This window comes from Meriones unguiculatus, chromosome X (assembly GCF_030254825.1).
Source record: "Meriones unguiculatus strain TT.TT164.6M chromosome X, Bangor_MerUng_6.1, whole genome shotgun sequence".
Lineage (NCBI taxonomy): Eukaryota > Metazoa > Chordata > Mammalia > Rodentia > Muridae > Meriones > Meriones unguiculatus.
The window spans coordinates 136,474,941-136,491,384 of record NC_083369.1 but is presented as its reverse complement, the minus strand read 5'-3'; the positions used below and the strand labels follow the sequence as shown (position 1 = coordinate 136,491,384).

Here is a 16,444-nt window from a genome sequence, read left to right as displayed (position 1 = left end):
TTCTTTTGTTTAAGGCAGGGTCTCTCTCTCCTGGCTGTCCTGGAACTCCTTAGGTAGACCAGGCTGTCCTGTAACTCACAAAGTTCTGCCTGATTCTGCCTCCCAAGTGCTGGGATTAAAGGTACACCACTGTGCTCAACTTGAATTTTTGTTTTTACCTTTAGAAACACACCTATCACAGCCAAACCATTTTCTTCCAGTGCTGCATCCTCAAAATTTTCAAATTTGACTGCATTCCAATGTACCAGGTGCAGCTGAAACAACAGTAAATGTGGGTTTATATCTGACCATGCAAGACTGCTCCAAACTAAACTGACAGCCCCATCTAACATGTAATATTAAATCTTGTTTCATGATCCAAAATAGAGCCACTGAGAAACTCTGTGACAACCTGGTGCAAAATGGGATTGATATAAAGAATAGAAAGAAGACATTGTGGCAAGAATAGCAAAATTCTTTGGAAAAGAGGGATTTGTTAGGGGAGAAAAAAAATAAAATTCACATAGTAAAGTAACTTTGCAGTGAGGGATCAACATTCCTTCATTCCTATCCTGGTTTGCATGAAATACTAATATCCTGAATCCATTTGCATCTAAAGGAGAGAGGATGTTTATATTAAGAGAAATACATCCTCCCTGTGAAAATTAGATGGGAGCTAAAGACAAATTTCCTCTTGGAGGGATGGTCACTTAAAATGTTTTCATTTTTGGCATCACATTTAAAACTAAATTAAGGGAAAAGTTGCAAGAAGAAATTTCATTTGCAAGAAGAAATTCTATCTCCTTGTGCTCTGCTTCCATTTCCATATCAATCATTCCTCACCAACTATTCTCAAGCCATAGCTTTATCATCACCTAGCCTCCCAAATGATCTACTTCAGAGTCCTAGTTAGCTTTCCCTTCGCCTGAGGAGCCCAACTGCAAGTTCTGGTGTTTTGTCATTTTGCTCTCTCTTCTGCCACAGCCTTCTACTAGGCTCACACTATTTCCATTTGGATTAATCCAGCCTTACAGCTTTACAGTAGCTGATGGCTTTAGAAATGATTGCACTTAGGTCAGAATTCAGAAAAAAAGAAACTAGTTCTAATTTCTAAAATATTTATTTGTTTTATTTTATGTAGATCGGTGCTGGGAACTGAACGAAGGTCGTCTGTAAGAGCAGTAAGTGCTCTTAACTGCTAACTGATCTCTCCAGCCCCAAAACTTTTTTTTTATCATCTTATGGTTTATGTTATGTGTGATATTTAGAATGGATATGAGTTTAACATGTCGAAGATGTCCCTGAAGAAGCTAAGTAGGATGCAAAGCATCACCTGAGACTTCTTGATCATTTATTTGAACTAGAAACTTCATAACTATCGCCACATTTACACACCATTGCTCTTTTGAACTTTTTTTTTAAAAATACCTCTGCTGTTCAATCCAGGTGTGAACACCTTTAATCCCAGTACTTGGAAGGTAGAGGCAGGAGGATCTCTGTGAGTTCAAAGCCAACCTGGTCTACATAGTAAATTCCAGGACAACCAAGACTACAGAAAGACCCTGTCTCAAAAAAAAAAAAAAGAAAGAAAGAAAAAAGAAAAGAAAGAAAAAGAATGAAAGGAAAAGAAACCTACCTCTGCTGGGTAGCATTTGCTGTCCACGGTATGCTCAGAGCCCCAAGCATCAATGGCCCCCCAGTGAAAATGAAACTGCTTCAGTCTGTAGTTGTGTTCCAGGGGTCCTCCCTCAATCACTGAAATGACACATCCAGCAATTCAGGGAATGTGGGAAAAGGTGGGCCTTGTCCTTGAATCATTTGGAGTATGTAATATCACATAGAAGTGTTTATTAGACTGATTACCACAGAGTAAATACATGTATAAAGTTATAGCCAAATTATATCAAGATTGAATCACATACCAAGCCACAAGCAAAAGTTAAATGATAGATTTCAGCTTAGTTTAATTTATCAATTAGACACAAGGTCTCATGTATCCCAGGCTGGCCCTCCAACTCACTCTATAGCCAGGATGACCTTGAACCTGATCTTCAGACATCCACCTCCCAAATGTTATGATTACTGCTTGATTTATTTTTGCTTTTGTAGTGACTGGGTCCAGTTTTCCATTTCTCTTGGTGTATTTATTTGCAAATTTCTCTTGGTGTATTTATCAAATTTAACTGGATAAAATTAAACCATGCAGACAAAAGATGTAAAATTTCTAAAAATTCATTTAGGCTCACCTTCCCTCAAATTTGGAATTACCCTGCCTCAGCCTCTGGAGTGCTAGCTTTAAAGGTATACATTCATTCTCCTTCTTGAATACATACATTTATTTGAGTGTATGTATGTGTGTGCCAGGCACCATCAGACATGGCAGCAAGCATCTTTATCTGCTGAGCCATCTCACCAGCCCCCATTCTTTTTCTTTATTTATACACTGACACCTTTCTTTTCAACTTTTGAGGTTGAGACAGGGTCTTATTATGTTGTTCTGAGTGGCCTGAAACTTGTTCAGACTCACAAAGATCCACCTGCCTCTGCCTCCTGAGTGTTTGCATTAAAGGTGCGCACTGCCATATGTGGCTCTTTTCAACTCTGGAGTTCTTTTTGTTCATCGGGTTTTCGAGATTAAAAACTTGTTTCACGTCAATGGGTGTTTTGCTTGCACATTTGTCTGTAAACCACTCATGTGCCTGGAGGCCAGAAGCGGGAATCAGATCCCTTAAAACTGGAGTTACAGATGGTTGTGAGCCATCATATGGATGCGAGGACTCAAAAGGTCTTCTAGAAGCATAGTAGTGCTCTTAGCTGCTGAGCCATCTCTTAAGGCTCCTCTTGTCAAGTTTTGAAAATACTAGTGTTTCTTTCACTTTTGTGGAAATGGAATAGGAAGTTTGCAAGTCAAAAATTATCACCAGAGATAATGTGCCCCAACATTACACATTTTCAGTTAGACAAGTTACATTTTCAAGATCTATTGCACAGCGTGGTGACCATAGCGAATAATAGTATCTATTCTAAATGTTCTAAAACAATTTATTTTAAATGTTCTCACTATAAATAGGCGGTATAGGAGGTGAAGGATATTTTAACTAGCTTGAGACTATCATTCAGCAGTGTCCATATAAAAAAACATCACAGTTTCCCATCATTGTACATACAGTTATTGCCAATAAATGACAATTATCACCCAATTTCCTTCAGACAGAATAGTTATTATGAACCATCACATAGTTTACCACTGGCTTTAGTGATGAATAATAAACAAAAAGGTATTTTGTTTAAAGTATTCTTTGACACCAGTGAAATCAGTACAGTATAAGAATATTTAGGAGGAAAAAAAAAAAACGTTTAGAAGTTAGGCCTGCTGGTTGTGGCTTTGTATCCCTTTAATCCTGGCACTCTAGAGGCTGAAACAGGCAGATATCTGTGAGTATGAGACCAGCCTGGTCTATAAAGCACCTTTCAGACCAGTCAAGTCTATATGGTAAGACCTGGTCTCTCAAGAAGGAAAAAAAAAAAAAAAGTCACTTCTTCCTTCAGCTTTGAGCTGTGCTGATCCCTGTCCTCAACTGTGTTAAAGCATAGCAGCTCCTCATTTCTTCCATCTTGTCACAAGTACATGGTCAAACCAATTGAGCAGCACTACACACATCCATTTAATGCATAATAACGAGTTTACTGTGTCATCAGTTGCAACTTATGTGCACAAATGATGAAGTCTGGTGACCCCAAGGACCAAACATTCCCATGTATCATATAGTGGTTAGCTCTGTATCTGACTGGCCTCTCATGTTTTCTCACATAATTTCTTCTCCAAAAAATGGTTTTGCCAGATGTGGTGGCACATGCCTTTAATCCTAGCACTCAGGAGGCAGAGGCAGGTGGATCTCTGTGAGCCTACATAGTAAAACCCCATCTGAAAAAAAGGGCCAGGTGGGCCAAAAGACATTTTCATTAAGAGGTAGGTAAAGTCATGAAGGATGGGTTTTCTTTGGAGGTCAGGGATGATGTGGAGTCAATGACCAAATCATTAATAATATGAGCACAATACTACAATGAACTGAAATAAAAAAGTCCCTCCCCCTAAAAAAAAATTAAAAGAAAATAGGGTTTCATGTTGTAGAGCTATCTTAACTCACTATGTAGCAGAGGATGACCTTGAGCTTCTGATTCTCCTGCCTCTATCTCCCAAGTGCTGAGATTACCCATTGGTACCACCAGGCCTTTTTTTCTGGGGGGGGGGTGTCTTATGCTAGAACCCAGGGCTTTGTTCATGCTAGGTAAGCATTCTACCAATGAGCTGCATGCTCAGCCCCATTTTCTCTAAAGCTCTAAATTGAGAACATGGTTTTGCCATATCTGATCTTTTGAATAAAACCGAAGGTCTAGGCCCAAATGACTAGTGAAGAGAAAGGGGCCAGTTTTTCCTCTTCTTAACCTACGACAACACTGAAAATATATTCTGGAACTTGATTATATGTTGCCTCCAAAGAGATGAGCAAAATAGAGAGATGTCACCAATTTAGTGGCTATGAGAGAAATGAGGAGCAGAATTGGTCTTAGTATGTTTCAATTCACCACATCAACCTTGGGGTTCCACATGTACAAGTGTTACCACGAATATAAAAAAACAAAACAAAACACATGCATACCATACATAAATGAAAAATGGAAAGAGGAAAAATGTTAAAGCTCGACCATTACATGTGAAAATATACATTTTCAACCTGCCTCACATCAGTGAGACTCCCCTGGCCATGATGGGCATACAATCTCACTGGGCAGCAGACTAGATAGATGAAAAAGCCACCCCCTTGAAAGAGACCCATACACTCTCCACTGCTGGTGTTTCTCTCCAACTCTGCCAGCCTCGCGGATTCTCATTGGCTCTCTGAACTGTAGCTATAACCACATTTGTGGTCCCCAGGCCCAAAGTAGTTAGAGGGCCAGCATTGGCTCTAGCACTTACTAAGTTACAAAATCTTTAGTGTGTGCTTAGTATCATATCTATGTAAACTATATAATTGGGAGAAGCAAGGCCGAGAAGTGTTATTAACACATCCTATGGTTGAGAGGATGGACTCTGAAGGAAAAGAACCTTGGTTTGAACCAGTTGGCTACCCATCATTGAGTCCATCTAGGCAAGGAGTTAGATATGAGGTAATTAAGCAAACAGCAGTTGTATGTTGGGAGTTGTGTCTCTTGGTGAGGGAGGGAGGTGAGACCAGAGGAAACCAATGAACTGAAACTGTACACTCGGAGCTTAGCACCCTATGGTTCTGAATGCCCTTTTGTAGCTTAATCATCATTGAAGCTACAGTTAGGTTTGTCCCCATGCATCAGAAACCCAGGCCACAGGAAACAACAGGACTGGCTTCCATCCTGCTTGCTTGCTTGCTTACAAAGCCTGATGAACTTCCTTAGATGCCAAACATGCTCACCAGCAAAGAGTCTTCTTACAAGTTCCAGGCTTCATATAGTATCACTTGTACTGTGGGTTTTTAGACAAAAAGATTTATTTTGATGTGTATGAGTGTTGTACCTGCTTGTATATATGTACACAACATGTGTGCCTGCTGCCCATGGAGTTCAGAAGAGGGTGTCAGATCTCTTGGAATTGGAGTTATGCATGGTTGTGAACCAACATGTAGGTGCTAGGAACTGAACCCAGATCCTCTGGAAGAGCAATAAGCACTGTTGATCACTGGGCCATAGCTCCAAGCCATACAATTGTAATTTTTGACACTCCTTTTAAGAGGATCATTGGAAGAAATGATGCTACTGGGTAGGGCTTCTCCTTGGTTCTTGCCTATGCAAAGGAAAGAATTTGTGTATCTGCAGAAGCTTACTTAAGCAAAGCAAATCGTACACTCAGAAGTCAAGATGGACTAAAGGTTAGGTACCAGCACTAGTTTACAAATTGAGCCCAGGACAGCTAAGCCTACACAGAGAAACCCTGTCACACCATACACACACACACACACACAAAAAAAAAAAAAAAAAAAAAAAAAAAAAAAAAAAAAAACACCTGCCCTTCTTGCAGAGGACTCAAGTGTGGTTTCTAGCACATACGTGGGGTGACTCATAACCACCTGTATGTAACTCCAGCCCCATTAAATCTGACTCCCTCTTTGGGCATCAGAGGGCACCCAAACACATACAGCACACAAACCCATCTACACATAAATAAAAATAATAAAATGAAAATATTAAAAAAGTCTTAAATGTGCTTATTGATTTATTTTTGTCTATTTAACAATGTTTGTTAATGATGGGATTATCACATACAGCTTTAGGCACCATTCACCATGGCCAACTAAACAACAAGAACAACAATAAATGTTACCAGATATGGAGTTTATTAAAAGACATTTTTAACATATTTAAATTTTTTATTATTGTCATTTATTATAATTTATTCACTTTGTATCCCGGCTGTGGCTCCCTCCCTCATCTCCTCCCAATCTCACCTTCCCTCCTTCTTCTTCCCTATGCCTCTCCCTAGTCTACCAAAAGGTGAGGTCCTCCTCCCCTTCTATTTGACCCTAGCCTATCAGGTCTCATCAGGACTAGTTACATTGTCTTCCTCTATGGCCTGGCAAGGCTGTACCTCCTGCCCCCCAGGGGAGGAGATCAGAGAGCCTGTTGTCACTGAGTTCATGCCAGAGAAAGCCCCTGCTCCCCTTACTAGGAACCCACTTGGAGACTGAGCCTATGGGCTACAACTGAGCCAGGGGTTTAGATCCTCTCCATGAATTGTCCTTGGTTGGGGTATCAGTCTCTGCAGGGCCCCCAAGGCTCAGTTTTATTGGCTCTGTTGGTCTCCTTTTGGAACTCCTCTCCCCTCCAGGTCTTTCTCTCTTCCCCTTCTTTCATAAGATTACCTGCACTCTAACCAAAGTTTGGCTATGAGTCTCAGCCTCTGCTTCAAAACCTTGATCAGTAGTCTTTCAGAGGCCGACTGTGGTAGGCTCCTGTTCTGTTCCCTGTCTTCTGCTTTCAATGTTTACCACATTTGTCCTTCTGAATGAGGATTGAACATCTTCCCTAGGGTCTTCCTTGTTGTTTAGCTTCTTTAAGAAGTTAAACACCAACAAACCAACTAATCCAATTAAAAAATGGGATACAGAGCTAAACAGATAATTCTCAATAGAGCAATATCAAATGGCAGAGAAACAGTTAAAGAAATGTTCAACATCCTTAGTCATCAGGGAAATCAAAACAATCCTGAGATTTCACCTTACACCCATCAAAATAGCTAAGATAAAAAACTCAAGTGACAGCACATGCTGGAGAGGATGTGGAGAAAGGGGAACCCTCCTGCATTGTTGGTGGGAAAGGAAACTTGTATAACCACTTTGGAAATCAATCTGGTGCTTTCTCAGAAAATTGAGAATGGTGCTACCTCAAGATCCAGCTATACTACTCCTAGGCATATATCCAAACTATGCTCAACTATACAACAAGGACATATGCTCAACCATGTTTGTAGCAGCTTTATTTGTAATAGTTAGGACCTGGAAAAAAACCCAGATGTCCCTCAGTAGAAGAATTAATACAGAAATTGTGGTATATTTGCACAATGGAATACTACTCAGAAATTAAAAACAAGGAAATCATGAAATTTGCAGGTAAATGTTGGGAACTAGAAAAGATCATCTTGAGTGAGGTAACCCAGAAGCAGAAAGACACACATGGTATATACTCACTCATAAGTGGATATTAGCCATATAATATAGGATAAACATACTAACATCTATACTCCTAAAGAAGATGGTAGCAGATGTACATGTGGAACCCCAAGGTTGATGTCAGGGGTCATCTTCAACTGTTTTCCTCCCTATTGCTCTCTCAATCAAAACCAGAGCTTGCTAATAATAGGACCTTACTTCTATGAATATGTCACCCACCTCATAAATATTGGCAACTTCTAACTTGATACCCAGTCACCTATCCCTTGGTATTTGCAGCATTGTATGATCCCCTCCCTTGAGTGTGACCTCACAGCTTGTTTCTAAAGTGAGGAAGTAACAGGATTTCTCTTTGGGATTTGGTTATAAAAAAGGCTGTCATCCTGCTTGCCCTCTCTGACTTTTCTCACGGGCTTGTTTGCAAACCTTGATAAAGCGTGCTGTCGGGTGGTAAGTGGCCCTATGATTAAGTCTTCAGGACAAGAAAAAGGACGTGGCTTCTAGCTATTGCCAATCGAGTGAGTTTGCAGAAGAACATTTTGCCTAAGGAACCTTGAGATGAAACCCCAGACATGATGATGCTTGTTCACAACCCTGTAAGAAAAGTCGATGTAGAGCACCCACCTAAGCTGTGTCTGGATTTTCAGTGTATGTGCATGGTCTGTACAAGTTTCCCTAAACCAGTCCCTGCTGCACCTCTGAGCTTGCCCAATGCCACCTCCTTCTTCCAACGGACACACAGTACAAACCTTACACAACTTCTCACCTCTGTTAACCTGTAGATCTCCTATGTCTCCCGTCTGCCAGGAAGTCTTTTCCTCTGCCTCATGTACATACCACTGTCACAGCTCTTCCTACGCTACAGTAACAGCACCTCTTCTAAGGTCTGTCTCCACCATACTACACACTCCTTAAAAGCAGGGGTCACACCCCCTTCCTGTTTCTCTTTTGAGTGCCTTCCATAACTTTGACCCTATGCTGAAGCCCTGATAAGAGAGGAGTCATTCTCAAGATACTTGTGAACCCCTTCAGTTAGAGAAAAAGAACTCTGGGAGACCTGGAATGGGATCTTATTACCCTCCCCCAACACACACCCTCTTGTATAAAAACTATCTCTGTAGCCTCTTCAACAAATGGGTCTGGGAAAATATTCGCATGTAGAAGAATGAGAGTTGATCCCTTTTACTCTGTATTAACATCAACACCACAGAAGGCATGGGGATGTATGCCTGTAATCCTGGCATTCAAGAGGTAGAAGTAGAAGAATCAGCAATTCAAGGCTACATGAGACCTCCACCTCAAACAAATAAGCACTCTTGCCTCACAAATCAACTCCAAATGGATCAAAGAAAGTAATATAAAATCTAAAGGGACTGGAGAGGTGGGTTCAGGTAGTTAAGAGCACTGATTGCTCTTCCAGAAGACCAAGGTTTGATGCTCAGCACCTACATGTTGGTTCACAACCATCTGTAACTCCACTTCCAGGAGATCTGATGCCCTCTTATGACCTATACAGGTATTGAACATATGTAATGCAGAGACATACTCATAGGCTAAACACCCATACACATAAAATAAAAAATTTTTAATTAAAAACTCCTTGACCTGTATGTGTATGTGTGTGTATGTACATATATATGTGTGTATGTATGCTTTCAGCCAGAAAAAGTAAGACAATTATGTCTTTTGCTGGAAAGTAAATGGATATAAATCTTGAAATAAGCCAGACTCAAAAAGACAAGTAATTATGTTTTCTCTCACTTGTGGATACTATTTTTATAGATATGTAAAACCATATGCATACACACACACACACACACACACACACACACATACACACACACACACACACGTATATGTAAAGCACAAGGGAAAATAGGGTAATGAAGAAAAGTAGCAGGAATAGGATAAAGGATAGGATGTGGGGGTTACTATCCTTAAAATACAAGATGCACTTTAAAGTTATCTTTACGAAACTGAATGTTCAGTCCAATGACAAAACAAGAATTAAAAGAAAAATGTGTGTTAAACAGAGATTGGTGGCAACCTGGGGCCCTCAGTTCAACCCCTCTCCTGCCTCTCCCAGTAAAAGATCAGTCTCTTTTGTCATCCCAGATTTTAGAATCGTCTTCTTTCAAGTTTTTCTTGGCCCATCTGATTGAACCTTTGTCAATTTTGTTGCTCCTTCCAAAGAACCACTTTTTCATCCCATTGATTTCTACTCAGCTTATTATCATGTCCTTCTTTCTTTCTTTGAGTTTAATTTCTTCTTCTGTCACAATTTCTTAGGGTATAAAGCTAGGCTTAGTGATAGAACAATGCTCTTCTGTGTTATTGGTCCTTTTCACCGATGAATTTTCTTCCAAACACTCATTTAGCTGCATCCTATAAGGTCTGGCAAGATATTTTCTGCCACATATGTTCCCTGGCTCCTTTTCCTTTACTTTATCCCAGATCTTTTCTTTTTCCCAGATCTTACAATATTCTCTGCAGCATCATTTCTCAGGGCATGTTCATTTTGTACTCTATTTTGAAACTGATAAATTAAATTCCCCCTAGAACAGTTTTCTTGTTTTTCTTCATTTCTAGGATGTCTTTGCTTTCTTTTATTACTTTCTTTAGTTTTAATGTTTAGTTGCTCTATTTTTGCCCCTCTTTGAGTGCTATGATTTTTTTTGAAACAGGATGAAGAAATAACAGTAAAGAACAAGCAGGAATTAAGAGGCAGTCAGTCACTGAAAGGAAAAAAGAGGGAGATAGAAAGTTAGGTACTTATTAGAGATGGTTTTCTCTAGCAAATAATAATTGAGCACTATAAAAATGTCATTTTTAGTCCTTTCCAAGAAAGAGAAAAATAAGTAACTGTTTTAGAAATTTTCTCCATTTTTATTAAAACAAATATGACAAAACAGTATAACTGACTCTGAGAGATCAACAGGGAAACAGGAGCAGAGGGATTTTAGTTAGATGGCTCTATAGTTCCTAAATATTTACTGTGATGAAAATCTGAGTCAGTTGTTTTCCATCTGAGATTACCCATGCACATGAATAGAATAAGCCTTTTAAATCTACAGTTCAAAAGAAAAAGACAAGCTAACTTAAAAAGAAAAAAAAAAAAACAGCTATGGAAGCCAGGTTGTTGCACAACTGCAAATACCAGTGGCAGAGGTTGGAGGATTAGGAGTTCAAGGTTATCCTTGGCTACACAGAAAGTTGGAGATTAGCCTCCCCTACATGAGATCCAGTCTAAATAAATAAATAAATAAATAAATGCAACAAAACAAAACAAAACCACAGCTATTTAACTCTGAATACTCTTGGCCTTAACTCTTCGGCCAAGGAAAACCATTGAACAGCTTCCTAAAAATTCCCAACTCAACACAACGATGATAATTGAACACATACTAAGTCTACCAAGAGCTTTCAAAGCTGACCAGCACCCTAGGATCTTCAGAAGAAAAGAGATTACCAGATAAGATTATTCCGTCATATTGATATGACAGAGCTCTGAATGGAGTTTGGGGTGTATCCAGAGTGAATGTGTGAGGGTAGGTACTCACAGCTAGAGCTGCCCATTCATTTAACAGGAATGGTAGTAGAGTTCCAGCATAGTCATGGGGAATGTAGGGATTTAGTTTGCTGTTTGAAATTTTCTAGAATTCTTACATATGGGGTAATATGAGCTTCCAGTTGAAGTGGGAACAGACTCTAGAGTTTTGGGGAAATTGTAGGGGAAAAACATGCCCCTGAAAAGGAGAAAATTCCTTCTTAGTTTGAGACATGTTAAGTAACACATTCAAAGTTTGGGAGACTGTGTCATACTATAAACAACAAAGCAGAGCAGGTTGGAAAGATGTCTCAGTGAGTAAGAAGATTTGTTGTGTAAGTATTATGACCTGGGTTTTAAGCCCCAGCATCCATGCAAACACTAGGCATGCTTTTAACACCAGCATTGGAAGACAGAAAAAGGATCCCAACAGCCACTTAACCAAAATGAAAGCATTGGGTTCAGTGAGAAACCCTCATCTGCAGGAAATAAAGTGGCTAGTGATAGAAGAAGATTGCTGACATCCTTTTTGGCCTCTGCATGCACGTGCATGGGTAGACATACCTGCATATACTATACTTACCTACATATACTACACATATCTACATATACTACACACACAAGCATACATACACATAGGACAAACAAGAGAAGTGAATGGGGGATGTGAAGACATTTTAGTTCAAAAGGACAGGTTTGAATACTTCCTGAATCATAGCACAGAAGGATGCTAGAAGGAAGATTACCAGAGAGAGAGAGCGCGAGAGGAGAGAGAGGGAAGGAGGAAAGGGGGGGGGGAGAGACAGACAGACAGAGACAGAGAACTCACTGGAAGAGTGGTCTATTTGTAGTCCAGGGGGCCAAAGAGGCCAGAGCACCATAGCTAAGCACCAAAGAATTACAGGAAAATATAAATAAAACAAAGAAATAGCTGAAATTTCCAGATCAGTTAAATAAGCCTGTGCTTTTAAGTTACACATCTTTACCTAATATGCACATTACCTTCACTATTAAAACTCACCTCATATTCGTGAGAGAAAGCCATTTTCTTTGAGCTCAGTTCTAATGGTATCTGGGGCCTGCTAATCTTCATGAATGGTGTCCTGCGCATGGTAGGACTGTGAGGACCATCCCTAGCTCTAAATCACTAAATGCTACGTGTATTCGCATTCCCCAGTAGTTGAAATACCAAAAAAAAAAAAAAAAAAAAAAAAGCCTACAGAATTTCTGGAGAATCCCCAGTCCAGGGACCAGGAGAGGAGTGGCAGAATAAGAGGATAATGTCAAAACTGTCCCTGATTAGCTATACTATTTTGAGTAATAGTTGTATCCGAGTAATAAATATTGGACATCATCAAATTCACAGTATTTTCCTGTTGCTGTTTCGCTTGAAATAGGATCTTACCATGCAGTCACAGCTAGCCTGGACCTCACTATGTAGACCAGACTGACATTGAACTCACAGAGATCCACCTGCTTCTGTTTCCACACCTAGGAAAACTATGTAACACTCTTTAAAAAAAACTAGCATGACTTAAGTTTCTTATTTCTCTATATGTGACTCATCTTAACTAGTTAAGGCTATAATCTAGCATACACATAAATATTATTTTGCCCCATTTCAGGTGTATTGCAATCTGGTAAGCTAAATGTGATTAATAATCTTTCTGTGTAATATGATGACTCATTTAAAGTCAGTAAGCAGAGGAAACTTTGTACACATTAAATAAATACATATAAAATAAATTTCTAGCAAAGTTAAAGTTCACACATTCTCTTCCATACTGATTATTAAACTTATTTGTAAGCAATAAAATATGACTTATATTGGATGGAAGAAAATGGTCATAAAACATTTTTATATATTCAAAAAATAAAAACAGTGAGTTTCATGTCACCATTAATAAAGAGGTCTCTAGTACAATAGAGACCCTCTGATGTGTCATATTTTGATATAACATAGTTATTTTTATTATATAAATGAATACCAGCTCTTGCCTTTCTTTACCTGATTTATCTGTAGAATCTTCAAATTCCACGAGGAAAGAGTACCCATTATTCCAGATGTGGAGGCAGGTGGCCGGGTCATATGAGATGGTGAGTGGTTTTAAGTCAGGGTCATAAACACTGTCCCTCCATCGGATGTTGATGGGTGACTGACGATCACCCGCAGGAACAAGGTTCAAGTTCTCCCAGAGTGGCGGTACTAGGAGAGAGCAAACACAGGCAGTTAACAAAAACAACCACTACCTAGCATAGCACCACACACAGCACCATCTCATTTTGGAAGAACCCAAGGAGTGCAAAGGCATCTTGCAGTCTCAAAAATCAACTATTTGGGGCCTTAATGAACCGTATAAAGCAGATTAGGGCAGGCCAGAGAGCACCTTGTGGAGGAGTCTTTATTCTGTCATCTCATAAAACTAACCCTTCTAAGCCTGTCTGCTAATGTTATCTGAAGTCATTGCCACCAGTTCTGTGGAATCAGCAAAATACATGGAGATTAGAGTGTAGAAACAGTTTTCACAAATGGTGTTCTTTGTTTCATTGCAATGTCTTGAATGCCAATCATCTAAACTGTTTTCAAATACAAAATCAAGTAAACTTTCAATAACAGACTTTATCTCAACAAAGGAACCAGAGTGAGAACTGTTGGAAAACAAACTTTAATTCAGTATTGTCAGATTTCAATTGCTTGACTGGTACATAAAAAAAATATGATTGTGCTACATAAGTGTGTGTGCCAGGTCACTAAACAACTGTGAGGACTAAGCAGTCACCCTCTAAGGCCTGGATAGACACCAGCATTGCTGAAGTTCCTCAAGTTCACAATTTGTCACAAGACTGAAGACATATCTCTTAAGGTATGCAAATGCAGTTTGTCCAAAACACATATTGACTAAATGGTTTGTGCTGGTCCTTCTTCCATAGAGTGAAGACCAGGTCTTTGCAGCAATAAATATCAGCAGACTTCCTGATGACAGCACAGAGAGATCTGCTGAGCCACACAGAAATGATGAGCAGAACCCACATCTCTCAGTTTGGGGTGGTCTTCCTGGTCCAACTTGATGGCAGCATGTAGAAGAATCTAAGTAGATTCTTTCTTTTGGGGAGGGAGTGGGGCTCAAGAAAGGGTTTCTCTGTGCAATATCCCTAGCTGACCTGGAACTCACTCTGTACACCAGGCTGGATTCGAACTCACAGAGATCTACCTCCCTCTGCCTCCCAAGTGCTGGGATTAAAGAAGAGTGCCACCACCACCTGGCATGTAAGTAGATCCATATTTATCACTGGCAAAGCAAGTCCAAATGTATCAAAGACTTCAACATAAAACCAAATACAATGAACCTTAAAGAAGAGAAAATGGAGAATGGCCCTGAACACATTGGCACAGGAAACAACTTCCTGAACATAACAGCAACAGCTCAGGCGTTAAAATCAACAATTAATAAATGGGACCTCATGAAACTGAAAAGCTTCTGTAAGGCAAGGACACTGTCAGCTGAACAAAGCAACAGCCTCAAGATGGAAAAAGATCTTCACCAACCCTACATCCAACAGAGTGCTAATATCCAAAATGTTTAAAGAACTCAAGATACTAAACACCAACAAACCAAACAACCAAACAAAAATGGGATACAGAGCTAAACAGAGAATTAACAGAGGAATCTCAAATGGCCAAGAAGCACTCAAAGAAATGCTCAACGTCCTTAGTATTCAGGGAAATGTAAATCCAAACGACTCTGAGATTCTATCTTATACCTGTCAGAATGGCTAAGATGAATAAATCAAGTGATAATTCATGCTGGCAAGGATGCAGAGTGAGGGGAACATTGTTAGTGGAAGTCAGAGTGGCAGTTCCTCAGAAAATTGGGAAGGGATTTACCTCAAGATCTGGCTAAACCCAAAGGATGCTTCATCCTACCACAGAGACACTTTCTGCTCTATTCCTAATATCCAGAAACAGTAAACACCTAGATGTCACTCAACAGAAGAATGGATAAAGAAAATGGGATAAATTTACACAATGGATTATTATTCAACTGTTTTTAAAAAAAGAAATCATGAAGTAGATGGAACTAGAAAAATTATTCTGAATGAGGCAATCAAAACACAGAAAGACAAGTACGGTATGTATTTGCTTATATGTGAATATTGGCTGTTAAGTCAATGATAAGCAAGCTACAGTCCATAGAACCACATAGGTTATGGACTTAAAAGGACAAATAGATCTTCCTAGGAAAAGGTAATAGAATAGATAGATATAAAGGGAGGCTGGAACAAGAGGATCAAGTGGGGAGGAGATAGGAAAACAGGAACGAGGAAGAAAATATAGGGAGAGACAGCTAAAATTAAGGGTCATTTGTGTGGTTGTATGGAAACCTAATACAGTAGAAGCTTTTGAAATATATACATATATGGAGGTGATCTAAATGATATCACCATAAATGGGGAAAACAGAGCCCCAACTGGACATTTCTTGTCACCAAATGAAGCTTCCAATACTGGGAATGGGTTACATCTAATTGAGGTGTTGGCCAAATCTTTATGTATAATATATATGTATGTGTGTGTATACATACATATTTTGTCTCCTTTTTTTAACCTATCGGCCCTTCGAATAAATATTATGGCTTAGAGTTTATTGTTTTTATGGGAATTCTGAGTGTGTGAATGAGTGGGTCTCTGCATATATATCTGTTTCTTGTGCCTTTTCTTGGGCTATTTTCCTTCTGTTTGTTTGTTTTGTCCTATTCCAATGTGTTAGCTTCAACACCATATCACAGCATAGCATAGCATATATCATATCATATCATATCATATCATATCATAATCCCTTAGAAGCCTGTTTTTTTTTTTTTTCTAGCCTGATCTACATAGTGAGTTCCAGGATAGCCAGGACAATATAGAGAAACCCTCAAAACAAACAAACAAACAAACTAGCCCCACCCCTTTCTAGCTGCAACACTCAGGAGAGTGGGCCCTGTACCTCTCCTGGACAGCACAGCAGAGCTGATCCTGGTGGTGGGTTCATGTGGGTGAGCCCACCCAGAGGACAAGAGTGTGGGAGAGCTAGCCTACCACTGTCTGCTATGAGGTAGCATGGGGGGGTGATGACCCCACCCCTGTTGCTTCTGACCACCTGTAGCAGTGTGGTGAGCTAGTCCTGGGCTCCTGAGTGCAGGTGAGATGGTCCTGTCCTTCATGCGCAGCAGCA

At 39.7% G+C, this 16,444-nt stretch overlaps 1 protein-coding gene across 2 annotated transcripts in view; it reads right to left on the bottom strand.

The window, feature by feature from the left end:
* Positions 1-16,444, bottom strand: part of Ca5b (carbonic anhydrase 5B) — a 55,994-nt gene that overhangs the window by 14,350 nt on the left and 25,200 nt on the right. Inside the window, exons 3-5 of one of the 2 annotated variants that reach the window (XM_021663389.2) lie at positions 13,235-13,432; positions 1,616-1,734; positions 159-254 (exon numbers count right to left, since the gene is read on the bottom strand). In XM_021663389.2, coding sequence (XP_021519064.1) covers positions 159-254; positions 1,616-1,734; positions 13,235-13,432 — 413 coding nt within the window. The remainder of the gene's footprint in view (positions 1-158; positions 255-1,615; positions 1,735-13,234; positions 13,433-16,444) is intronic. The other variant, XM_021663391.2, reaches the window with a different exon arrangement.